At 53.8% G+C, this 26491-nt stretch overlaps 1 protein-coding gene across 5 annotated transcripts; it reads left to right on the forward strand.

Annotated features, from left to right (window-relative positions):
* Nucleotides 1-20: 20 nt before the first annotated feature.
* MVK (mevalonate kinase) lies at nt 21-26244 on the forward strand. Of its 5 annotated transcripts, none has more exons than XM_021008048.2 (11): nt 54-439; nt 1606-1697; nt 2308-2455; nt 5947-6091; nt 6610-6765; nt 11675-11778; nt 12615-12660; nt 18101-18191; nt 19282-19398; nt 23387-23540; nt 24762-26244. In XM_021008048.2, exons 1-11 carry the CDS (start codon nt 409-411, stop codon nt 24911-24913), a joined length of 1236 nt encoding a protein of 411 aa, XP_020863707.1. In that variant the 5' UTR covers nt 54-408; the 3' UTR covers nt 24914-26244. The 5 variants fall into 5 exon arrangements, with proteins under 5 accessions (XP_020863711.1, XP_020863707.1, XP_020863708.1 ...); XM_021008049.2 differs by having other exon boundaries at nt 55-374; XM_021008050.2 differs by lacking the exon at nt 54-439 and adding an exon at nt 453-719.
* The last annotated feature ends 247 nt before the right edge of the window (nt 26245-26491 follow it).

The raw sequence follows: 26491 nt of genomic DNA on the forward strand, positions 1-26491 counted from the left end.
GGTTTCAGACGCCCAGCGGGGGCGGTGATTGGGCCATGTGATGCACGTTCCTCCGTCCTATTGGGTTCACTGATTAGCCAATCAGCAAGGGGCTCTGCAGGTCGACGCTCTGATTGGCCGGTCTTGGGGGCGGAGCCTCCCCGGCTGTCAGGGATAGCAGTGTATGGAAGCGGTCCCCGTTTGGGCACTGAGGAGTGGCAGCGACTATCGGTGGGACTGCCGTCCGGGGACGGGGAAGGGCCTGAGGCTGCCGTCCCGCTGACCGTGAGCAACTTCGGCCTGCCGGGAGCCCGGGGCGCAGGTCCGGAGCCGGGAGGCCCTGACCCTTGAACTCTGACTTGGCCCCTGGGTGAAAGTGACCAGTACTACCAACAGTAAGGATCACGGCCGGCGCCCCGGTAGCGCTTTATGGTTTGCCAGGAGCTTCACTTACGTGGAGGTATTATGGCCGTCGCCAACTCACGGACGGAGAAACTGAAGCCGGAGAGGGGCGTCCGCGGGCAAGGGAGCTGCGGTGCAGCGGGATTCGAACCCGGCACCCCTTTCCCCTGCTTGGTGCCGCGGGGGCCCGGGGAGAGCCGCTGGCCCCGCAGCGTCTCCTAGGACCGTAGACTTAGGGCTGTCCCTCGTGGTTGTTCGCTTGTAGTGGATGTGCGAGTGTCCTGAACGTGCCCGTTTCCGTGTTACATGGTACTTGTTACCTGCCCCCAGTGCAGAGTGTAAGCCCCGGCAAGCTTCCCCTCCTCTGTCGTTTGTCTCCTCCTTCCTGCCATGGCACGAACGTTTGCTGATGGGTTATCGATTGAACTTGTGACCCTCCTGCATTTTACAGATGAGGAAACGGGCCTCAGCAGGGGCTTGCCCAGCTTTACCTAGATTGAGAGGGTGTCCTCAGGCTCCCAAATCAAGCCTGTTTTCCAGGCCTTTCAGACTTAATTTCTTCTGCAAAATGAAGGGCTCGGATAACGTCTAGGATCTGTGCTGTTTCTGAATTCTGTGACCCTTTAATCCAGGCTTGGACTGGGGACAGAAAGCCAAGGGTTCTAGGGTCAAAGATTCATAGACAGATGAAGCCTCTATTTATTAAATGCTTAGTATGCACCAGTAGTTGCTGGGGATACAGAAAGCAGGCAAACAGGACAGTCTCAGCTTTTCAAGAATCTCACATGCTAAGGTGGCGAGATAACAAATAAAGGGGAATCGTGAAGAGGCGCAGCCAGAGAAAGTGGGTATGGAGAAGCCCTCCAGAGAGACAGCTCTGGAACGAAGCGGGCGGCTGGGGCCCCTCAGCAGAGTAGGGCCTTAGCTTCCCCTTCTTTCTTTCTCTGTAGAGGCCTAGGTTTCTACAGGTCTTTTCCCCTTTTGTGAAACTCAGGTTACAGATGGTGAATGTCATTGCTTGCCTGTTGTCTCCCCATTAGAATAGGAGCTCCTTGAGAGCAGAGACTATCTTCGCCTCTTTCTGTGTCCCCTGCACACATAAGTGTGTGGTAAGAGCTTACTGATGCACTGACTCCCTGTCCTCAGGGACGCAGTCCATGATTCTTCAGTTCCCTAGAGTCTCTTGGCTCTCTCCCCTCAGGACCACTTTGTTTTTCTTTTCAGGATACAGGCTCAACATGTTGCCCGAAGCTTTGCTGGTGTCGGCGCCTGGGAAAGTCATCCTTCATGGGGAGCATGCCGTGGTCCATGGCAAGGTGAATGACTCGGCCCCAGGATGCTTCTGCCTCACCTCTCTACTGCATTTTTCTTCCGAGAGGCTAAACGTTGATTCTCTAAGTGGAGATGGGGGACGTTGAAATCTGGTCCAGCCTGCTCAGAGCCATAAACTGTTGGTTAAGGTAGAAAAGGTGGAAAGAGGGCTGCGTTTGGTCCCTCTGGGATCTTGGGGCTGAATCCCAAGTCTGCCAGTCCCTCTGCTTTGGAAAGTCACGCGATCCCTTTGAAGGCCCTTCCGTCTTGGAATCTGTGATTGGAATGTAGCATTTGGTGGCAGAGGGAAGCAGACTCTGCCAGGGGAGCAGAGGGTGCCTGTTCTTCAGCTAGGCAGGCAGAAGACAGATGCCAGCTATTTCCGCTAGCAGAGCCAAGGGGAGGCTCCGGGATGAGGCCATTTTCCTCCTCCTTTCCCTGTAGGCTCTAAAGAAACGAACAGAGTATTCTTGTCTGGAGCTGTCAGACCCCAAGAGCATCTCTTCCTGGGCCATTCTTCAGTGACTTCAGTGCCTTCTAGGTGCAGATGCGAAGGAGGGCCCGAGCGCCTCGATCCAGGCTGACTTCTGTTTTGGTTGCTCTTGGCTTTTACAGATCGCGTTGGCTGAAGCCTTGAACTTGAGAACGTTCCTGCGGATAAAGCCCCGCAAAGACGAGAAAGTGAGGCTCAGCCTGCCGAACATAGGGGCGGAGAGGGACTGGGACGTTTCCAAGCTCCAGCTGCTGCGTGAGGCCTTCGTAGGTAAGTGCTCTACTTCTTGGACCTTCAGGGGGTCTGCCAGCCCTTTGGCCCGTTGCTCTGCCAGCGTGGGTGCGGGCGTCCCATCCATCCGTCCTTGTCTCCGTCTTCATGTCCTGTGGAGGGGCCTTGTGGGTTTTAATATTCAGAGGATACCAGTGTAGCTCTTGGCCTGCGCTTTCAGGAAGATGAAGATGGGTTAGAGTTCAGGCCTGCCCAAAAGTAATTAACCAAAGGAAGTCCGGGGGTTCTCCACCTCCTGGCCTGCTCATCCTGGGGAGCTTCCCTGGGGGAGGTTGCCTGGGGTGTTTGCCATTGGCTTGGAGGTGGGATCAGAGCTGCTGAAAGCACATGGCGCCATTTTGGGAGGAGTTCTTCAAGCAAATTCCAGTCATCCACTTCCTGGGCCCTTCAGCTGGTTATGGGTTAGATCAGATCCCTTCTGAGGGCCTGGATGGCCAGGAGTTCATAGTGGTGTTACCTAGAAGTGGTCATTTGTGTTCTCTGTTTCTGGTCCGGAGGGCCTGTCCCCTTCTTGGGAGGATGTCCTCTAGAACACTGATGTGTATGGAGTGCTGAGGTTGCACTCCCACAGGGCGTGTTGTCTTAACGAGACAGTCAGTGGCACCGATCCCCTGCATGTGCTCTGTCAGATGCTCGGCCTGGCCCTTGTTACGTCAGTGACTGAGCTGGAACGAGCAGGGCCTGTTCTGTAGGTTTGGGATGTGTGAGCACGAGGCACTCTCCTCCTACCTCCCCTGCCTCCCTTCCTTCAGCGCCTTGCTGCCTTCTGTCTTCTCTCCTGGTCTTTTAAACGTCCAGCATGGTTGGAGAGTTTCCTGGGCATCACCTAGGCCAGTTTTGGAAACAAATCCCTCTTTCCTCATCGGGATTGATCTTCAGAATTTCATCCTTAAAAGCCTCCCGTTTCTCTTGAGCTGAATTCCTCTATAGAATTTGCTCTGCGGCATCCTTCCTATCCTTTCTCTGGATCCTTTGAAATCTGCTCTTCCCTAAGTCTAGGGGGTCTGTGAGACCTCCTGGATTTCTTCTTTGTCATAAATTCTAAGGTGGAGCGGTCACTTCCCCACAAAATTCCAGGTATCTGTACCTCAGGACCCCGTCTTCCCTATTGTTGAGAATCACATGGGGCAGCTAGGTGGTGCAGTGGATAGAGCACTGGCCCTGGAGTCAGGAGGACCTGAGTTAAAATCTGGCCTCAGACACATAACACTTACTTAGCTGTGTGACCCTGGGCAAGTCACTTAACCCCGTTGCCTAGTTGGAAAAAAAAAAAGAATCACAATGCCCGCACATAGTAGGTGCTTAATAAATGTTTGCTGATTGACTATTGACAGATGAAATTATCATTAACTCTTGACCTAAGTCAAGCCTGAGGAAGTAGTTGGGTAATAGAAGTCTCCCTTGCCCTCTGCAGGTTCCCAAGCTCCCTATCCCTGTCCTGTTGGTGATGCCCTGTAGCAGTTCACTTTCCCCTCGTCCCTGACTCTTCTGCTCTGTTCCTCACTTGAGTTTAAGGCTGGGGGCTGGACTGAGGGTTCACTGAATTCTGGGCTGATGGCGCACCCTTGCCAATGCAGATCTTGGGGCTGAAGAGCGCCACCTGGGGCCGGGGGAGGTCAGCTGGGGCCACGAGAGGTCAGCTGGGGCCACGAGAGGTCAGCTGGGGCCGGGAGAGGTCAGCTGGGGCCACGAGAGGTCAGCTGGAGCCAGGAGAGGTCAGCTGGGGCCACGAGAGGTCAACGGGGGCAGGGTCACACAACCAGGTTACATCCAGGTGGGATTAGAAGCCAGGGCTTCCTGGCTTCAGTGTCAGTCTTTTGGCCGCTGGGCCAGACAATCTGTCGTGAAGACAGCTCTTCAGCATATTCCTGTAGATTGCAGTTCCTTTATTCAGAAAAGACCCTCCCGGAGGAAAGAGACTGCGCCTTGACATCTTTGTTTCGCCTTCAGCACGGATATATTGGCCATTGTCAATAAACATTTTGAGTACCTACTACATGAAAAAAACATTTATTCTCTTGATATTTCTGCAATATGTGTTTTTATATGTACTTGCCTCTCCTATTAGAATGTAAGCCCCTTGTGAGTAAGGGTGGTTTCATTTTCTGTAATTGTCTCTAGCCCTAGCACAGTGCCTGGCACATAGTAGGTGCTTACTCAATGCGTGTCGAATGATTGGTTGGTGAAAGTGTGTTGCTTACTACAGATGTAATGACGAAAGTGACACAGTCCTTGGTCTCAAAGAAATCATGATTAGAATGTGTATGAGCAAGGAGCAGTCGGGGGCTGAGTTGGGTCAAGGGAAGGCCTGGTGCTTGACCTGGCCCTTAAGGGAAGAGAAAAATGGCATAGGCAGAGATAAGGGGGGACATTGAGCTCCTTTTGTGCCCTTTTTCCCCTTCCTACCTCCCCCAGAGCAAGTGGAGGCTCTGGGCAGGGCGGGCCCTCAGTTGACTGACTGACCTGAGCCTTCAGTCAGATGGTGCCTGAATGTGAGATTGTCGGGTCACTGGGTGCGCTGCAGTGGCAGCCGGGACAGGCGCACAGCAACACAGTCTTGTACACCTGCCCTGCAGATGCAGGCCTGCCTGTGCCCAGACCTGTCACAGTCACGTCACTCAAGAGCCAATTAAATCGCCCCCAATGATCTGGCTCGTATGAATGAACTCACCTGATCTGGGCATGCTTCTTAGCCGCCAGTGAGTGGCTCCCTGAGTGTGTGAGATGGACAACCAGATGTGGCCTCCATGGTAAGCTGAGCACTGCCAGGACAGATTCGTTGTTTAATTTTTGCATCGCTCTTGTACATTGTGTGAGAAATGTTTCCGGAGTGGGAAGTTACACGTGTGGAGAACCTTTTTTTTTCTTTTAGTCTGACCTGTGATTTCATTGGCCTTAGTAGGCTCCCAGGGAGAAAACTGCCTCTGCCAACACAGGTCAGCGTCTGTTCTGCAGCTTGTGGACTCACAAGCCTTGCCTGGGCCCTGAGAGGCAAGGGGTTTGCCCAGAGTCACACAGCTAAGATCCTAGAACAAGGGTTGAACTGTGGCCCATTGAACCAGTTCTGGCCTGCTGCCTGAGGGCTAGAGCTCACGAACTAGGAATCGTTAGCTTGTAGGCCATCCAGAAACAGGAGGTGGATTTGGTTGAATTTGGCCTGCTGACCCCTATTCTAGAGCAACGGATAGAGCAGTGGGCCTGGAGTCAGGAAGATCTGAGTTCAAATCCTGCCTCAGACACTCAGTAGCTGTGGGACCCTGGACGAGTCACTTAACCTTGTTTGCCTCAGTTTCCTCATCAGTAGAATGGCACCTCCCGCACTCAAAGGAGATGGTGTCTGTAAAGCACTTTGCAGGCCCTCAGCTTGGATATGCATTCTGTCTGTTAGTCGATCTGTGTGTGTTTTGGCTTAGGGGTTGGTGGCCCGGAAGGCCCCCTCATTCGTCTTGGCTCTTTTGTTCTGTTGACAGACTCCGGGGAACCCACAGCTCCGACGCCAGAGCAAGTGGAAAAGCTGAAGGTGTTTGTGGGCTTCATGACGGGCTCCGCCGACAGTGAATGCCTGGCCCTGCTGGCCTTCCTCTATTTGTACTTATTTATTTGCAGGAAGCAGAGGTAGGTCTGTCTTCTGCTGCGCGGCCTTTCCGCCGTCATTGCTTCTCAGCTTCCCTGCCTCCTTCCAGATCCAGTTCAAACCCCACCTTCTGTGGGAAGCGTCTTCCCCTCTGCCCCAGGGCCGTCCCTACTGAGATCGCCTTCTATGCGGAGCTTGGATGGACAGAGTGGTAGCATCTTGGCTTCCCTGGCGTTAGACCCTAAGCTCCTGGAGGGCAGGGACTGTGGTCCCTTTGCCTTTCTTTGTATCCCTAGAGCTTAGCCCAGGGCCTGGCACACAGTGAGCGAGCCCTTAATGAATGTTTGTTGACTGACTTGCTGATTGCTAGGATCTGTGGTGGTGCAGATCAGGGCCAGGGAAGGGCGGTGGTGCACAGTGGTCTGCCAGCCCAGCGCTGGTGGTTGCCGTGGCCAGATCTCGGCGGTCAGCTCCAGGTGCTGGGGTTGGCTTCCTGGCTGCCCAGATGGAAGGATGATCTGGAGAGCTCCCCTGAGTGGGTCACGTCTTTCTGTTTCAGACCTCTGCCCAGCATGGACATCGTGGTGTGGTCTGAGCTGCCCACCGGGGCGGGCCTTGGCTCCAGCGCTGCCTACTCGGTCTGCTTGGCAGCTGCCCTGCTGGCCTCCTGTGAAGAGATCACGGGTCACCTGAGGGAAGGTGCCGCCAGTGGCCGGTAACTCGGCTCAGGGGTCCTGGGGAGGCCCAGAGTGTTAGAAGTAGAAAGAGGCTGGGAGTGGCCTCTGAAAACCAGCCCTCTCGGCTCTGCTGGGCTCCTGGCTCCCCCATCCCCTTCCCCTTCCTGTTGGGCTCCAAGGCCCGCAGGCTCCATGGGGCCCAGAGGGGATGTTCCACTGCAGCCTTGGGCTCCCCCTGCACCCCTTCTGTCTCCAGGTCTTGGCCATTCGGCCTCCACAGGCTCTCTGGTGTCCACTGCCCTCTCTGCACCCATGTGACTCTCCCCTGAGTTGAGACTTTTTGCAGGCCTTCTTCCCCACAGCTGCTGGAGGGTGATCTTCCTAAAGCACAGGTCTAGCCACATTGCTCCCCTGCTCAGCAGTCTCTAGCAGGACCCTGTCACCTCTAGATCCAGGACAGACTCCTCCGTGGGGCATTTAAAGCCGTTTACAGCGTGGCTGCAGACCGCCTCTTCTGTAACGTGGGCATCATAAGGACGTGAGCTGCCCGCCTCCCAGGGTGTTTGTGGAGCTGAAATGAGCTTACACACACGGCCTTTGACATAGAAAACATTTCACACGTGTAGTCTGCCCTCATCTGGCTCCCTCCCCTTCCCTCCGCTCACTCTCTGCACCTCGAGGCTGGTGCTGTTTGTGAGTCCGGGGTGTGGGGGGTCCCTGGGAGGGAGCCTGGCCTGGTTCAGGTCCCTCCTCAGGTGCAGACAACCCTGGACAGGGCACCCCTCTGACCCTTTGTTTGCTCACCTGCCTCGGGGCTGTGAGGCCCACAGGACGCAGCGTGCATCACATGCTTTTCCATCAGGTTCCTTAGGATGCTGTGCCAAGCCCGGCCAGTGTGGAATGGTCATCACTGAACCAAACCATAGAACGTGCAATGTGGAAGGGACCGAGGGAGCAGCTAGGCTAGCCGCCTGATTTTACACCAGTGAGAGGAGGGGACGTGGAACCTGGCTCTGCTGCCTCCCCCATAGGAGTCCTTGGGCTATACCAAGCACTCTGCCTTACACGAGTCCTGGGCCAAGGGCCCCAGGGCTGAGCGTGCTTGGTGTCAGCTGTGGCATCGACTGCCCCCGGCAGGGTGGCAGCTCCTGGTTCTGTTTTGTGTGATTTGGATGGGCCTGGGGCATCACCAGGGATGGTCCTCCCTGGGGGCCACTCACAGCCCATTTATGCCTTCCCATCTCTCGTAAGGTCAGCCACAGGGCTGGCTGGTGCCTGAGGGCCTCCACGTTGCCAGATGCGACGGGAGCGCCCATGCGGGCTTGGCCATTGACCTTTCGCCACTTGTACGTTGATCAGATGATGATCTCCTTCCAGCTGCTCTCCGGTTCTTTGGCTCTTGGGTCGGTAGCCTGCCCGCGCCCTCTGTGTACATCTCCACTGTCCTCTGGGTGCCTTCTCCCTTTCATTCTTTGGTACTCTTTGGCTCACAGATGCCCTGTGGCATCATGGGGAGGATTGTTTCTGGAAGAAGTCAAAGCGCCACATGGTTTTTGAAGGCAGGTCAGCCTGCTCTTGCCTTGTTCATCTTTGGTCCCCGTCTCTCATCTCTGCAGTGCCTGTCCAGGAGAGTGTCCGTGCATCTGCACGTCCTGATCTGGACAAAAGACAGTCTTCATCCACTTGCTTTGTCTTGTGTGAATTGTCAGGCCAAACTTTTGTGTGATTATAAATCTCATTGAGGAGTCCCTGGACGTGCTGCATTTAGCATGATGTTATCTGCAAAGACGATACTCTGGAGAACCTCTCCATCTGGAGGGAATTCTTCTGGAATTTGGTTATTTTATACGATAGAAAAAACTGGCTATTTGCTACACCCTGCTCCAAGAATAGTGTGATGTTAAGAATGCCCTCCTGCCAGGCGCCCAGAGCACAGGCGATTGCATTCAGAGGGGCTTGTGTTCCTGGCTGATTTCATTTTACATCTGTTGCTGTTCCGCTTGTTCTGGGAGTCTTACACTCTTCTGTTTCCTGGCTTCCTTTCGTGTGTGATGCTGTGACACCCATAAAAATGGGCCATTTAGTGTTTGTTGTATCCTGGAATTCCTGTTCTGAGATGAAAATGCTGTCAAACCCCGACGCCTTTTGCCAAAGGGAGCTTTGATCTATGTAGCCTGCCGCTGATGCCAGAGCTGTTGGTATTAATATTTCTGTCGACATTGCCCAGAATTGCTTTGACTGGATCTTTTGTGTGAGCTCTCGTGTGGAAGAGAGGAATGTGGAGGGGAAGACAGCAGATGGTGCAGAGCTGCACCTGGGGTTGAGCAATCCCGTTTTCTGGAGTTTTTCTCTGGTTCCCTATAGTATTAACAAGCTCCATAATTTTAGGTGAGGTTCTGGACCTCTGGCCCTTAGTTTCTTCACCCTTAAAATGAAGGTACTGGGTGAGATAACCTCCGAGTCCCCACCCGGAGCTACTGTCCTAGTCTAACATTCCTGCTTGTAAAGTCTCTTCCAGCCCTGACATTGCGCTCTTCACGATTAAAGACCTTCAGTGTTAAGGGGCCGTCGGTTGAACACTCTGTGTTCTCCTATTCTTTGGTTTTGATCACAAGGCCTCTTCCCCTGGAATAGTTGATGGTTCTGTGGATATCCACAGCCAGAAGTGGTGTAGGCTTTGTCTCCCAGTGCAGAGCCCGGTCCATTCCATTGGAGCCAAAGCAAATTGTGAGGATTTTTAGTAAGTAAATGGTATCTGTGGAATAGAAGGTTACATGTATGGCCCGAGGAGATGTTCCAGGAGGGTCCTGACTCTTTTTTAGCTAGGCTCTGCTGCCTGCCTGCCAGGGGACCAGCTAAAAGAAAAGAGAAAGTGTACAAAGGGATGCATTGCATCTCCTTGGAATCACTGTTAGTCATTTGGGGTGAGAGCAAGCACCCAAGCTTTGGCCACTTGGAATGTGAGGCAGATTCTGTCTTTGACTCACTGTGGGGCCTTTGGGAAAGTCCTTCCAGCTGTTGTCAGTATTCAGCAGGGTGTCAGCAGTCAGAGACCCTGGCTCCCAGTGTTGGCCGAACTGCCTGTTACGGGTGGGTGCTGCCTGGCCCATGGTGATCCCCCTTCCTTCCCAAGGCTTTGGTCTCAGCTCCTAAAGAGGGGATTGATCTGGTTGGCCCCAAAGATCCTCTCTGGCTTGGAGGCCAGGAAATACTCCTGGGAGGTGGTCTCCAGAGGGCAGGCTGAGGAGCCTCTGTTTAGTGGAGGAGTATACAGCAGAAGGTTTTCCAGCTCTCAGATTTTTTGGCTCTAAGTGCATCAGTAACATCCATTTGCCTCCTGCGTGTAACTCTTCATTCTGTATTCCTCAGTCTTACTGCTTTTAATGATTCTCTCTTTTTTTTCCTGGAGGTTATATAGCAGCAGAGATGGAAGGCTCTTCAGAGGTGTCTAAGGCCAACCCATTTCTTTGACAGAGGTCAAAAGCAACTCCCTCAAAGGGGAAATGACTTGCCCACAATCCCACAGCACGTCATGCCAGACTTAAGGCTGGGCCCCAGATCTTCAGACTCTGTATCTAGTGGTCTTTCTACTCTACCATATTGTCTGGTCTCCTGGAAAGAGTCTGAGGGCCTCCAGCCTCCTGCTTTTGTGATATTGGTCAACTCTCTTAACTTCTCTGGGTTTCCTTTATAAAATGAGAGGATTGGGGTTTATCTAGATCAGGGGTTTATCACCTGGGGTCTGTGAACTTGGATGGGAAAAAAAAATCATATCTTTATTTTTACTGGTTTCTAACTGAAATTTAGCATTTCCCTCAGTTATTTAAAACTGTGATTCTGAGCAGGATGATGCCAAAGGGGTCCATACCAAAGGGGTCTAGAAAGGTTGGTTCTGGTTGGTTTCTCTGATCCCTTCCAACTTTCAAGACAAATTCCCCCATCTTATTGTCATACCACTTGACTGACCCACTGGTAGCTTGAGTCTTTGAATATTTGAAAGCCTGCCACTCATGCAAAAGGGGTCTGACTTACTTGGTTGACTTGAACCAAGAGGGCAGACTGTAAGTGGGAGTTACTGAGAGGCAAATTGTCCAGAAACAGAATGGGTTGCCTTGGTAGGCAGAATTGTAGCTCTAGATCTGAAAGGGACCATAGAGGTTGTCCATCATCTTTTTTTATAGATGAGGAAACTTAGACTACAGAGAAGGTATGAAGCTTGCCCCCATGGTCAGTACCCTCTCTCCTGTACTGTGCTGGCTCCCTTGGTTTCCTCTCTCTAGAGAACTTTGGGGAGGGCTGCCTGGCCACATGTTAGGGAATGTGATGGAAAGGATTCTTGGATGGGTATGGGTTGGACAGGACGGCTTCTGAGGTCACTCAACTCCTGAGATTCTATGGCTCTGCTTTTGGGTCACCTAGCTATACCTCCGCCCTTTTGTGTTTGTGAGGTTGACTATTTGAACCCTTGTTGAAGGACTTAACATTTATCCCTGCTCTGTTTCATCTTATCAGATGTAGCCCATTGTTCTAACCTGTCAAGGTCTCTTTGGCTTATACCGTCATCTAACATGTTGGCCACCTCTCCTCGCTTCCTGTCTTCTGTGGATTGGACAGGCGGTTTTGGTGTCTTCATCCTAGTTATTGGTGATAAATGTTAAGCTGCCCAGAGCCAAGTATCCCCACACTTCCAGTCCTCTACTAGAGACTTCCTTCTGAGGAGACCCATTGATGACTTTTCCCCGAGTCCTGTCTTTCAGCCGATACCAAACCCTCTTTCCCAGCCCTTTGTGGCCTCAGCCATCGGGTCCACAGGGATATCAAGAAGTGCTTGGTGTTTCCACATCCACCTGATTCCCCTGATGTTGTCAGAAGAGGGAATGAGGGCCGTCCAGCCCTCTTGTGAGTCACTGGCAGTGGTGATGGCAGTTTGCCCCTTTGTTTTGTCAGGTGGACCGAGGAGGAGCTGAAGTTGATTAACAGGTGGGCCTTTCTGGGAGAGAAGGTCATTCATGGGAACCCGTCTGGTGTGGATAACTCTATCAGCACTTGGGGTATGTTCTTTTTCTTCCTCCTTGCTATGGAGTTCAGTTTCAGGTTAGATTGTTCAGAACGAGGGCCAGTGAAACCTCCCTGTTTAGGGAGAAAATCTCTAATGCATCCCATGCAGCACTTGGGAAGTGCATCCGGTGTTAATGCTTGCTGGTGAGAGGTGGGTGGGGTATGGGGGGGGGGCTGGGAAGGGAGGGTAGAGTGGATCCGGGTCTGAGTGCCCCAGAGTCTGCAGAGAGCCCTGCCTGCAGAGGGTGCAAGACTTGCTTTCCCCTCCTCTGCTGCATGGAAGTAATAGTCTCCTCAGGCCAACCCTGTCAAGTCTTCCCAGCATGGAAGGGCTTCGAGGATGGCCCTGAGGGATGGTTTGTGATCTGGGGACCAGCCCAGCCGCATGCAGAGAAGTCTCTCCCCCTTGTTGGCTCTGGGTGATGACAGTCTTGGCTACAGCAGCTCTGTTTACAGAGAGAATACTGTGTGTCGGAGCGGAACAGGCAGCCTGGCCACGCGGCGGGTCCTTGGAATACTGAGTCAGCTGGGAGGCTGGGGCCCCCAGCCGAATGAATCCAGGCCTGATGTGAGAATGGGGACTTGTAGGTACTTAGCCTGACTCCTGGATAGAAGTTCCTTCTGTAACTCACTCAGGTCCTTTCTTGGCCTGGCCCTGGGGGATTTTGGAGCCAAGATGAAGACAAACCAGGTTTCTTTGCTGGGACCTTTCCTGTGTCAGAGAAGAGCCAATCCCCATGGCCTTTGTCCCAACATTAAACTTGCCTCCTGAGATCTAGATTGTAGACTGTATAGATAGTGGTGTCTATTTTCTTGTTCCCCTCCCTAGGCGGAGCCCTTCGATTCCAAGCAGGGAACATTTTGTCTTTACAGAGGTAAAGTCAGGGTGATTGTGGAGAGGTGGGAGGCAGGGGATGGGGTAGGGGTGGGGGGGACCAGCGCTGATATTATATCGGGCTGAGGAGGGGTCCCAGCACGTGCGGCGGGGCTGGTCGTCCCAGAGCTCGTCACCTCCCCGTCCACCCTTGAGGTAGCCGCTGAACCATCTTTCTAACGTGCTGGGCTGGCCGTGCCCCTCACCTGCCCAGAGCCTTCCATGGGTCGTGTTTGGCCTGGGGTTCAAGGCTCTGCCTCTGGCCCCCACCTCCCTGCCTTCACAGTCACACCAGACCTCAGCCTGTTCCTGTCTCCTCTCAGCAGCCTCACAGGTCACCCCCATCCCTGGGAAGAACCCAGTAGGCCCCAGGACTGGGCTAAATTTCATGAGATTTACTTTACAATTCCCAAGTACTGGATTGGAGAGGAGAAGCTGGGTAGCAGTCTTCTGAAAAAGATCTGGGGGTTTTAGTGGACTGCAAGCTCAGTAGGAGTTGGTGGTGGGATGCAGCAGCTGACAAAGCAAATGCAGCCTCAGTTCACATTGAGCAGTATAAGGGGCGGCTGGGTGGAGCAGCGGATAGAGCTCCGGCCCTGGAGTCAGGAGGACCTGAGTTCAAATGCGGCCTCAGACGCTTGACACTTACTAGCTGTGTGACCCTGGGCAAGTCACTTAACCCCATTGCCTAGCCCCCCCCCCAAAAGCAAAACCACATCAAGCAGTATACTATCCAATAATAGGAAAGGGTGAAGGCTTCTGTCCTAATTGGGCCGCGCCTAGTCTGGAGGGAAGCTGGGGGCACGTCCCTAGGAAGGACCGTGTGGTTATAGTTCGTAGCCCTGGGAGGACCTGGGTTCAAGTCCTGCCTCCTACCCGTCTTGGCTATATGATCTAGGGCAGCTCTCTAAGATTATAAATTACAGATGAATCGACCAGCACTGGGTGATTTGGGGGCGTTGGGACACCCGTTACTGCCACTGCTGCCCCCAGCACCTCTTTTCCTGGAAGGTTCGCTCACTCCCTGTCCGCACACCTGTGGGATGCTCCTCCACCAAATTCCTGGCTTGCGGTCTTTTTTCTCCTCCTCATCTGCCCTCATACTAGGGGACACCCCCAAAACACCCCAACTCCCCATGACCTGCTCCTCTGCCCCACCTTTGATCTTGGCGTCATCCGTAGGTGCCCAGAGTTCACAGCCTCTGGGATTTCTTTATCTGATCTCCACCCTGTGACCTCCAGGCCCTGCACGGCCACACTCTCCCCTGTTCCCCCTCTTGACCCCTTGGTGAATCAGTTCAGCTCTGTGTGGCCATTTCTGTCCCGCTGGGTCTTAGCCATGGCTGATTCTCACCAACTGCTGCTTTGGCTCCTTTTGGGGCTGTGCTGTGGGGGTCCACCCCCGATTTATCTGACCCAACCGTAACTGCTCTCATAGTGGCAAGACCATCCTTGTGCACTTCTCCCTCTGTCCTCGGCGGCTCTTCCAAACGTTGCCATCCCTCCCCGGACCTCCGCCTCCCGTGACCTCTCAGCCCAGACCCTCGCCTCCTGTTTCACTGAGGTCGAAGGCCTTCTCAGAGAGCTCCCTTCTCCTCACCTCCATATCTCTCCCATTGCCCAGATGCCTCCTCCTGCTGCCATCTCTTCCTTCAGCCCTACCCACTTGAGGCGATCCCATTCCACCCCTTCTTCTTGAGCGGACTGCCTCTCCATCGCCCCAACCTCTCACTTCCCTGTCCTGGCTGCTTCCCTGTTGCCGGCCAACATGCCCGTGTCTCCTTATCCTCCAAAACCCTTCACTGGATCGGTCCATCCCTGCCAGTCCCATTACTTTTCTCCCCTTTGTTGCAAACTTGTGAAGACTGTCCACTGTGAGTACCTCGACTCCCTCTCCCCTCTCTCCTCTCTCTTTTATTATCTACGGCAGAAGTCCCAGACTCAAATAGGCATGGATCCCTATGGGCCACACATTAGCTTCAAAAACTGCAAATTAACATTATATTGGATTGTATATTTATTTTGTTAGATATTTCCCAACTACACGTTAACCTGGTTGGCTACACTTGGGGTTCTGCTGGGTGCTAGGTACCAGATGCTGGGTGACACCTGTGAATTTGACGCCTCCGCTCTAAGCTGTGGCCGCCAACGTCCTCATTCAACAGAGACCACTCTCTTCAGTTACCAGTGATCTCTTAATGGCCAAATCTAGCGGCCTCTTTTCGGTCCTCATCCTCTTTGGCATCTGTAGCCTTTAACACTCAGTCACCCGCTTCTCCTTGATGCGCTCTGCTCTCTAGGCTTTTATGACACCGCTTTCCCCTGGTTTTCCTGTCTGTGGGACTGCTTCTTCCCAGTTCATCCATTGAGGGTGTCCCTTAGGGCTCTGTCCTGGGCCCTCTTCTTCCTCTATACCTTTTCACTGGGTGATTTCATCAGCTCCCCTGGATTCAGTTCTCATCTCTGTGCTGCTTTTCCAGCCCTGACCTCTCTCCTGACCTCCAGCTGCCCATTGGACGTCTCAGACTGGATGTCCCACAGATGTCCCAAACTCGGCGTGTTCAGAACTGATTTCCTCTTTCCTCCAAACTTCCTCCCATTCTGACCTTCTCTGTTATTGTGAAGGATAATACCAATGCTCACAACCTAGATGTCATCCTCAACTCTTTACTCTTCCCCACCCATATCCAATCTGTTTCAAGGCCTGTCAATTTTGCCTTCTTAACATCTCTCAAATACACCTCCTTTTCTCAACTCTGACACCGCCCTCGCCTTGGTGCAGACCCTTATCTCACCCCTGGACTATCACAGTAGCTGCTGGAGGGTCTTCCTGCCTTAGGTGTCTCCCCACTCCAATCCACCCTCCAATTAGCTGTCAAATTAATCTTCTTAAAGTACAGGGTTGAATAATCCCATTATTCGATAAACTTCAGTGGCTCCCTGTTGCCTGCAGAATCAAATATGAAATGCTCTGTTTGGCATTCAGAGACCTTCAGGACCTAGCCTGAGGGTGAGGAGCCTGCAGCCTCGAGGCCACGTGTGGCCCTCTAGGTCCTCAAGTGTGACCCTGTGACTGAATCCAGGTTTGGATTCCCTACCCTTATCCCCTCCTACCTTTCCACTGGTTATCACTGTGCCTGGAATGTGCTCCCTTTCATCTGCCTGGCTTCCCTGGCTTCTTTCAAGGCCCAGCAGCAGCCTGCCTTCTAGAGCAGTGCTGTCCGAGGCCCCTAGATACAGGAGACACCAGTCCACACCTGAAGGTCCCTGCAGGCTGTATGTTGGCTTAGTTTAAAAATGTAATATTGTCTGTTTTTTCATCTAGTTTGTTAAGTATTTATTTCCCAATTCTGTGCTGATCTGTTTAGGGCTTCAGGTCGTGTTTGGAGCCTCTGCTGTACCAGAAGCCTTTTCCAATTCCCCCGTAATCCTAGGGTCTTTGATCTGTTGATCATCTTGAAGTTTTCCTGCATAGATCTTGTTTGTACGCGACTGTTTTGCACGTTATCTTTCCCATTAGACTGAGCTCCTTGAGGGCACAGATGGGTTTTTTGCCTTTCTTTATATCCCCAACCCTTAGCACAATGTAAGGCACCTAGTAGGCGTTTAATAAATGCTTCTTGACTGTCTGCCTTGGTGGCGGAACTTTCCACAAGTTCAGGGCTGCCATTTCTCCCCCTCCCCCCTTCCCCCTCCTGCCTTCTCTGTGACTGTCTAGGGCACCGCCATCCTCTCAGGTTGTCAGGCTCACAGCCTAGGAGTCAGCCTGGACTCCTTGCTCTCTCTCGCCCCCCACATCCAGGGTGGCGCCAAGGCCCGTCAGTTTCACCTCTACAGCATCTCATCAGTTTCACCTCTGAAGCATCTCTCACCTACGCTCCCTTTTGTCCTTGGACATAGCCCCCACCTTGGCGCAGGCCTTCATCACCTCCCACCTGGACATCTGCAGTAGCTGCCAGGGAAGTGAGGCAGGATCTGCCACCAAAGGGATCTTCCTGAAGCACAGATCTGACTTACTCAGTAAACTCCAAGGGCTCCCTGTGGCCTCCACAAAGCCCTTTGTCACCCAGCCCCCTTCTACCTTTCCAGTCTTCTTAGACTTTACTTCCCAACACGACCCCTTCTATCCAGTGACACTGGTCTCCTGGCTGTTCTGCCAGCAAGATCTACCATCTCGGTGCTCTGGGCACTCCCTCTGGCTGCCCCCCAGGCCTGGAACACTCTCCCTCCTGACCTCACTGGCTTCCTTTTTTAGGCAATTGGGATTAAGTGACTTGCCCAGGGTCACACAGCTAGTAAGTGTCATGTTTGGTCTGAGGCCGGATTTGAACTCGGGTCCTCCTGACTTCAGGGCCCGTGCTCTATCCACTGCGCTACCTAGCTGCTCCTTCGCTGGCTTCCTTTAAGGCCTAACTCAAATCCCACCTCTACAGGGAGCCTTCCCCATTCCTCTTCATAATGCCCCCCCAATTCCTTTTTTATCTGGTATATAGCTCATCTTGTATGTATTTGTATACTTATTTTCTCCCCTGTTAGATTGTAAGCTCCTTGTAGGCAGGGAGAGTTGTTTGCCTTTTTTGTATGCCCGGATCTTAGCATAGTGCCTGGCACGTAGCGGGCACTTAGTAAATATTGATTGATTGATTGATTGATTGTGCTCAGGGTCCAATGGGACAGTCCCAAGTGGATCAAATCTGAAATGAATAAGTAAGCCCCCTCCCAGCATGGGGAGGGCCCAAGGACAAAGGGAGAGGAGTTTCTGCCCTCAGAGCCCTCACGTTCTAGTGAGGGCCTACAGTGCACACACAGGCAGGGTAATACAGTGAGAAAAGCATTGCCTTCAGAAGCAGAGAGCTCAGGCCCAAATCCAGTCTCCGTGACCTGGGCCGAGGCGCCTCCCTCCTTCCTTGCACCTCAGTTTCTTCACCTGTCACTTGAGGGGGACGGGCTGGACGGTGTCCGAGGCTAGGTTAGGTCCACAAGCCCCTGGAGGAGAAGGCAGAAGCAGCTTGTCAGCAGCGGGGGAGGTCTGGGTCAGGTGGGGTGGTGGCCGGTGCCGATGGAGGGGACGGAGTGTGCCTGAGGCGGGCAGTGACTTTGATTTGGGAACCGCGAATTGGCCAGTTCGGTTCCCGCCACTTCATTAAGGATAATAATAGGAAATGAAGCTGCAAAAGTAGGTTGAAGCCAGAGAGTGAAGGGCTCTAAATTCTAGGCCAAGGAGGGTGTAGTTTGTCCTAGAGGCAATTCAGCATTTATCCAATTAAACTGCATTCTCTACTGCTTGGCTATACTTTTCGGTTGTACATCAGGGTCAATTAATTTGGCTGCACAGGAAGACAAGCCAGAAAACCTAGTTGAGAGTCCCAGTTTGAACTGGTCTTGGACAAAAGGAGTGTTGGGGAGAAGGCCTAAGAGGTTTTGTCTCTCCCCCACCCCAGGATACCGGTCTTGAGAATTCTCCTGACCAACACCAAGGTGCCCCGCAGCACCAAGGCCCTGGTGGCTGGTGTCAAAGACAAGCTGGTAAAGGTGTGTTCTCTTGGGTTTTGGGTGGGGGGGTGGGGGGCAAACCTGGGCCCCAGAGAAATGGTGAGAATGAAGCCAAGGACTGACCGCCTCCCCACCTCATTGTGATCGTTGTCCACTTCTCTCCTTCCAGTCTCCCCATGTAGCCATGTGTGAGTCCCATCGAGTCCACCAGATTCTGGGTGCCAGGCCCAGGGCTGGGTGCTGGGGATATATGTACAAAACCAAAAACACTCCACGCCCTCCTGGTGCTTCCAGTTAGGCTGATGAGGATGTACATGGTACATTGAGAAGGGAGGGGATCGAGAAAGACTTGGTGGGAGGAGGCCCTGAAGATGAGCCTCGAAGGGTTAAGGATTCCACGTGATGGGAGGGAGGGCGGGGCCTGTGCAAAAGCAGGAGGCCCACGTTTGAGGAGCTGCTGGCCAGCTGGCCACTTGAGCAGGGAAACTGAGGCACAGGAGGATTAAGTTGCATGGCTAAGACTTCTCAGCAGTCCCAGTGAGCCCGGGGCTTGGCTTCCCAGCCACTCGTTTGCTTGGTCTGTGTTCTTCACATGTGGCCTTGGCTGGCCCACCTGCCGTGCACCCTCTCTCCTCTGCTTCTCACCCTCCAGACCGCTAGTGCTTTCCCTCCCAAACTACTCTGTATTTATATTTGTTCACTTTATATCTTATACTTTGTGGTCTTTGTTTTTCTTGGCACTGGAAAGGAAACGGCTCCTTTTGAGCTGAGATGCCTCCTTCTCTGTCCTCCCTCCAGCAGTGCTGGGGGGTGTGGAGGAGGCACTATACAGTCTACTCTTGGGGTCGGGGTGAGGAGGTGAACAGAAGAGGTGTTCGGTCCATTGTCCACGACTTCTAGAAAGCAGAGACCCGTGTCCTGAGTCGTGTGAGTGCCATCTGAGCAGAGGAGGTCCCTAGACCTCTGAAGAGTTGGGATGGGGACAGGTGGGGGCAGGTCTAGGCAGCGTCTAACCTGACGTTGTCAAACCGACCTGTGCGGGATGGAGAGGGTGACCAGGCATTGGCCCGCGTGGCTCCTCCTACCCCATAGTTGTCTGCGACCTCCTGGCTCCTTCTTTCCCTTCCAGTTCCCAGAGATAATGAACCCATTGCTGGCTTCAATCAATGCTATTTCCCAGGAGTGTGAGCGCGTGCTGGGTGTGATGGCGGTGGCCCCGGCCCCCGAGCATTACGTGGTGTTGGAAGTAAGCTCTTTTCTCCTGTCTTGGGGGTCCATCAGCCACCAGAGCTTCATTGAAAAGCTATTAGGCAGCTGGTGTATGTCAGGGGCTAGGACAGACGGGCCCTTCAGAGGGAGCTGTGCCACCCAGCTGGCATCATTAGAGGGGAAGTGGGCACCCAGTGGGGGGCAGGGTCCTTTTTGGCTTACTATTTCTTGCTATTCTCATTTGTCCTCCAGAAAAATGAATTGGGATGCGGATTAGTATTTTAAACTTCCAGATTATCTTCCTAGGGGAGGAGGAGAATTCAGGAAGGAAAGTGCTCCTTGATTCTGAAGAGGAACTGCTTGAGAATGAACAGTTTTTGTTGAACTCATTGGAGTAAGGGCTGCTGGGAACCTGGTTCTTCAGCTAGGAGCTGGTTTTGGGGCTTGAGTAGAAGGGTGCCCAGCTTAGGTGATGGACTGTTTCAGTGTCTTAGAAGGATAGACTGTCACAGCTGGGAGAGGCCTTGGAACAGGGGATGGCAGGGCTGGGAGGGGCCTCGGAACAGGGGATGGCAGGGCTGGGAGGGGCCTTGGAGATCATTTAGTTCACTCTTTCCAGATAGGAAAACTGAGGTAATAGAAGATTGGTTAACTTGCCTAAGTTTAGCCAAGGGGCAGAGCCAGAGTTAGACAGCCCCAGTCTGTCAGACTAGTCCTCTTTACACTACATCACGCTGTCTCGTGCTGGGGAGAGAAGACCCACTTTCCTTTGGCTGCAGGTAGTATTCCAGCAGCCTTTCCTAGCGCCTCTTCCCCAAAGCCCTGCCTTTAGCAACACTGCCAGTCCCTTATGTCCTGGGGCGTGCTGTATAGACTCTTCCCCCTTCACCTCATTGGATTTTCCAAGCAGGCCTGGGGTTTTTAGCCCCATTTGAGAGGTAAGGAGCCAAGCCAAAGTGACTGAAACAAGTGACTGGCCTAGGATGGGGCCCCAGGCCAGTGCTCGGCAGGGCCACTGTTCTCAGGGAGACCTCAGGGCTCGGCACCTGTCTGCACAAGCTCAGTAGGGACTGAATCAAATGGCAGAGCGTGGGATTGGGGAGAGGCTGTGCCCAGGTGAGGCTGAGAGGACCTGTGCCCGGAGGGCCCGAGGACAGGTGGGAGACAGCACAGAAATCCCCCTGGCCAAGCTCCCTCAGGCACCTGTATTCTAGCCAGCTGGGGGGCAATTGAGAGGCAGCAGAATCTTCCACAGCCTTAGCTGCTCCATCCAGAGGGAATCAGTGATGGGGAAAATAGTGGCCATGCCTGAGCTTGTGTGCTCCTGGCAAGCTCTCTCTCTGTCTCTCTCTCATTCTCCCTTTTCTTTCTCTCTCTCTTGTTCTCTGTTTTGTTCTCTTTCTCCTCTTCCGCTCCTCAATCTCTCTCTTGTTCTTTCATTCTCTCTTTTCCCTACTCCCCTCCTCATTCTCTCTTCCCTTTCCCCTCTCCTCCTTCTCATTCTCTCTCTCTCTCTCTCTCCCCCCCTTTCCTTTCTCCCCTCTCCATGCCCTCCACCCCCACCCCCCATGCTTCAGCCTCATTTGGGGAGCTCAATGAAGAGTCCGTCGATTAGCCACTGGGTGTGTTTTTGGTCGCTGTGGCCGGCTCAACTTTTGGGCAGCTTTGTACTTAAACCAGCAGGCTGTTCTACTGTGTCATAGCCTGTCGTCTGATTACTGATGGATTGGGGATCGGGATATGACGGGTGTCTGGGATCAGCTGAGACAAGGCCATGCCCACCGCTCGGGCGGAACGGCCGGGGAAGGCCGCACTTTGGGAATCTGGGAGCCCTGCTGCCGGTGGCCTTGGGTCCCATCCCTTCTCTCCCCTCACGCCACGGTGGCGGGGCCTCAGGCTGGTGGTGTAGGGGGGCGGCGGATGAGCCGCTGCTTTGTTGGCAGGTGTAGGGCTGAGTGAACCAGGTGGACGTCAACGGAGGCGTCACCGTGACTGACGTCCCCCATGGTGCGTGGAAGCTTGAAGCTCCATCAGGCTGAGCATGTCGGGCCCGACACCTTCAGACACAGCTTGCTCTTGTCAAAAGTCAGCAAGAGGCTTCTCGTCTCGGCATTCTCAGAAGCAAACAGCTCTGCGTACTGGGGAAGCAGAGGAGGTCTCCCTGATCACGGGGCTGGGTCTCCAGAGTGGTGTCGCTTCTCAGAGGAGAGGAGGACTGTGGCAGGCGAGGCAGGAGGGGCCTGGACCAGAGACCACTCCATTTCACCCCATTTTTACAAGTAGGGAAACTGAGGCAAGAATGCTCAGTAACGTGACAGAGGCTGGCAAAGGCAAAGCCCCAGCCCTCCGTAGCAACCTCCCACAGCCCACTGGCAAGGCCCGGTACATTTCCCGTGTCATTAATAGTGGTTTGGGGTCTGAAGGCCTCACGCTTGCCCTGGCGTCTGGCACCAGAGTCAGTCAGCAGCTTCCTCTGTCCGTGTGGTCACTGGCCTCCCTCGATCCTCTGGCCCCAGCTGAAACCCCGCCCTCCATCGCCCCTCACACGCTCGCCCTCCCCTAGCCAGGCTGACTGGAGCTGACTGTGGCAGCTAGAAGCAAACCCTCCTGGGCTCGTCTGGCCCAGCCCCTCTCACTTTGGCGGTTTATTTTTTCGAGTTTTATCTTTTTTCCCCTTGGTTTTGTCACTGATTCCCATGCACGTAACCATGCCTTGTAACACTGGTCTCCTTTCACTGGCTGATCCATCTGGGGGAGAGGGCCTCCTTTACAGAGGGAGAAGCAGGCCCCCCCCCCAAGAGTCTGGGAACTCATTCATCCCTATTCCGTACTGCTTTCCAGCATGTCTCCCCACGTGTCCCGAGAAGCTTTGGCCTCCCCATCCCTCTCTGTTCTCCAAGGCTGTTCCCTCCTGCCCTCCCTGCCAGCCCCTTTCTTTCCCATTAGAGCATCTGGCCTCTCAGCCAGAACCTCTGGCAGTGGACAATGCTGTCGGCACGTGCTGCTCAGCTTCGCTCTGGCCTTCCCCTGACCGGCCTGTGTCCTTTGTGAGCTCCTCCCTCAAGGAGCAGGAGTCAGGGAGCCCTCCTCGGATCCCCATCCGTGGCCCAGGCCATTGCTGTGGAGCTCCTGGGTCTCCTGTGTGCCTCATTCCTGGGGTCTCTGCCTTGCCTGGCAGACTGGGGCCCTGTCAGCCCGTCTCCAAGTATCGCACGCTCCATTGAACTTGGTGAGCCTGGTGTCTGCTGCCCACCGCCCCTCCGTCCTGCAGCACGGGGCAGGAAATAGTGCACGTTCATGTGTGTGCCCACAGAGTGTGTGTGGGGGGTGTCCTCTGGGGCCTCATGGAGGCCAGGCTGGGGAAGGGGAGGCTCTTGGGATCCATCTGCTTTACCTGCCGCTCTCTTTTCCCTCCTCTTCTCTTTCTCCCCTTTCTCTGGCTGTCTCTCCTCCTTGTCTCTCTGTCTGTCTGTCTCAGTCTTCTCTCTCACTCTGCCTCTTGTTGACACCAGATTACACGTACACATGTGCACGCACACACGCATACAAGCATGCACACAGCCTCTGCCAGGGTAGTCCAGTGCTTTCCCAGGAAAGCAGTCCTGATGTGTGGGATTAAGACAGCCAGGGCAGCCTGGATCTTCGAGTCCTTGTGCGCCATTAGCAGGCCTGGGGCCAGGGGCCCTCAGGGGCCCACAGAGGTGTGGAGCAGGGGAGCTTGGTTCCTCTTGGGCTACTGACCAGTCACTTGGTCATAGGTGCACGTGTTGAGTGTATGCCTGGCACTGTGCCAGGTGGCAGACAGGGCAAAACTGGAAAAAGTCCTGACCTCCAGGAGGTTCTCTGGGCACGCACAGGCACGTTTGTGCACAGTAACCGGAACTTTAGCTTCCCTTTCTGCCTGTGTCATGGAACTTTTCTCGGTTTCTGTTTCCTGTGCTGTAAAACGAGGAGGCCGGCCTGTGGCCCTGGGGGCCCACCCAGGAGACACGTGTAGTGTATCCTGACCTCTCTCTGTTTCCTAGGAGCTCATTGACATGAACCAGCATCACCTCAATGCCATTGGAGTGGGCCACGCCTCCCTGGACAGGCTGTGCCAGGTCACAGCGTCCCATGGGCTGCACAGCAAGCTGACGGGGGCTGGCGGCGGGGGCTGCGGCTTCACCCTTCTCAGACCAGGTAGGCCGGCTGCCCCCAAGGTCCAGCTTTGAGGCTTCCTGGGGGGAGGGCTCCTGGGAGAGGGGAGCCAAGGGTGGGGCCCCTGTGGTTCCTCTAGAAAGGAGAGCATGAATGTTTCCCTGGCTCTTCCACTGTGAGGTGGCTCCGTCGCTAGGAAAGGGGCTGGGTCATTTTTAAATGAAAACTAGGTAGCTTGGGGGCTGGGCTGCAGAGAGGGCACCTGCCCTGGTGTCTGCCCCACCTGCTCCTGCCCAGTGACCTGGCACCCCACAGAGAGGTCGCAGGGCCTGGCCCTCTCCCTACCATAGGCCTCTCTTGTTTTTCTCTTTCCCCTTTGGGCCCCTTTTCTCCTTTCTCTTTTTATACTTTAGCTTCCCTTTCTGCCTGTGTTATTCTCATTCTCTTCCTCTTCCTCCTCCTCCTCTTCCTTTTTATTCTCCCTTTCTCTTTCTTCCCTCTCCCTTTGTTAGGGTCTGGTGCTGGAAGAAGAGGAACCAGTCCAAGCCCCTCTTTGCCCATGAGGAGCCAGGTCCACAGAGGGCAGGGCTGGGGTGGGCATGATTTTCCCAAGAATACAGAGTAGTGAGGACCTAAGCTGGGATTCGCACCCAAGACCTTGGCATCCTCCTGCCCAAATCCTGGATTTTTTGCCCGGCACATCTCTCCCTTTCTCCCTTTCCTGCTTCCCCGTGGCTTCCCTCTTCTCTCGAGGCATCTCAGTTTCCTTCTCTCTGGAGTGAGGCAGCTGGTCTGAATGGCCTCCCAAGCCCCGTCCAGCCCTGAGTCAGTGGTCTTCTTCCTTTCACCCTCAATGTCTTTGCCAAGGGGCATTGCTGAGCCCCCATTGCTGACCCTCAGGGCCTCTGAGCCCTGATTTAAGCGTCTGCTGATAACAACATTTCCTCCCAGCAGCCCTGGGTGGCAGGTGCTGCTTTCGCCCTATTTTGTAGATGAAGAGACTGGGGCTCACATGATTTGCACATTGAGGGTGTGTCCCCGGTGCTCAGTGCCAAGGAGAGTGATGGGGGCATGTGGCTCCAGACAGGGCCATAGAGGAGGGTGGAAGGCCCGGAGCATGCTGGGCAGGATGGCTGAGCAGAGGGGAGGTCTGGGAAGGCACAGCCTGGGCTCGTTACCTTGACACTCCCTGGTGCCCAGAGAATTGGGTCTAGTCACACCGAGGTCCTGGGCCGGTAACAGCTGCCTTTCCTCCTCCCCCAGGTCTGGAGCAGTCTGTGGTGGAAGCCACCAAACAGGCCCTCATCGGCTGTGGGTTCGAGTGCTGGGAGACCACCATCGGGGCTCCCGGAGTCTCCCTCCATTCCGAGTCCTCCTTAAAGGCTGACGTGCTGCAGGCCTTGAACAGCTCCTAGGGTGATGCTCTGCAGTCACTGTCACAGACAGCGGCTTCCTGGGCCCCTGGCAGCCACGAGCTCCTGACAGACAGCTGGCTGGCCGGCCCCAGCGCCGGTCATGGCTGCATGCATCCAGAGCCGCGGGCTGGCACATCAGACTGGCATCCCTCTTCTGTGTAGGTGAATGCCACTCGCACGGTCACCGGCCCCTCCTCCTCCACTTCCTGATGCCTACAGCTGCCCTAGAGGCGAAGGCTCTCACATTTCCAGACTTCCCTTAAGGCCACATCCCTAAGACCTACCATAAACGGGCCTTGTTCCCTTCTTCCTCAGATTTGGTGCCTGAACCCACTTGGGCTGGAGGGGTGCCCTCAGCTCTGGCTGTGGAGACTCCCTCATAGTAGAGACAAGGTGAGGGCGAGGCGCCTCCTTTGCCCTTTCTGCTCCTCCAGATCCCGCTTCTCAGCAGCGGCCCTGCGATGAACTCTTCGCTGACCGCTCGAGCCCTGGTGGACTCTCTGGAAATCTCAGTCATCACTTAGCCAGTGCTGCTCGGGCCATCTGTTAAATTGTCATGGATAAGCATCTTGTCTTCAGCAGCTAAACGGGAATTGTCCATGCAGACCACTCCTCCCATTTTTAAATTCCTTTGGACAACCTAGCACCGAGCAGGCCTCTCTAAATGTCTGAATGAATGAACCAGTGAAGACTTTGTATGCTTTGTGGTATGTTTAACGTGGTCCATGTATAGAGCGTTCTTACCCCCAACATTCAGCTGGTGTGGAATGTGAGAACTTCCTGTGATAATTCTGTATCCATGAGTATCCATGAAACAGACTCGCTGCCTGGAGTCCCAGGGAGTCTTTCTGCCCAGCAGCTTCTGCAGAATCTAAACGAAGGACCCGGATCCTCTGATCCAGCCATGGAGCGCTTAGGAGTTCTTCCCATCCTGAACTCTTGAAAGGTGCAGGGAGGATGGAGGTAGAGGCCAGCGGGTCCCCATAATCTACACACGGAGTGGATAGGTGGAGGGAAGATTTGAAAACTGTTCGGGGAGGGAGGAAAGGAACTTGACCTTGTAATGATGTTCTTAAATACAGAAATATATGCTGAATAAATGAAGGCCACTGTAGACTGAGTGCATTGAGCTTGAAACCAGGGGTAGAGAACTTGAAACCTAAGGACTTTGTGACATCCCCACCCCCAGGGAGCCTCACCTGTTCTCACATCAACAACAGCAATGATGAAAAGAGCACTGGAGATTAAAAAATGAACAAAACCTTGGTAGGAATGGAAAGAAAACTAAAAAATCTTTGGTAGTAAATATATATATTTTTTTAATATGGCAATTTTGTGTTATTTTACAGGATTTATTGTATTTTTCTTGGGAAGCCCTTCCAGAGAGATCTCACTTCTAGGGCTCTGAACTCTCTTTGGACCCTCACAATACACAGCAGTCCCTTAATTGAGCAGGGAGAGGCCCAAGCCCCAGCTCTGCGGTCCACCAAGCCTGGAATCTCTCTCTCTCTGTTCACTTTAGATAAACATTCACTTTAGACAAGCTGGTCACTTTAGATTTAAAGAAAAGAAAAAGGA

Source organism: Phascolarctos cinereus, unplaced genomic scaffold (genome assembly GCF_003287225.1).
Source record: "Phascolarctos cinereus isolate Bilbo 61053 unplaced genomic scaffold, phaCin_HiC Scaffold_4;HRSCAF=312, whole genome shotgun sequence".
NCBI classification, from domain to species: Eukaryota; Metazoa; Chordata; class Mammalia; order Diprotodontia; family Phascolarctidae; genus Phascolarctos; species Phascolarctos cinereus.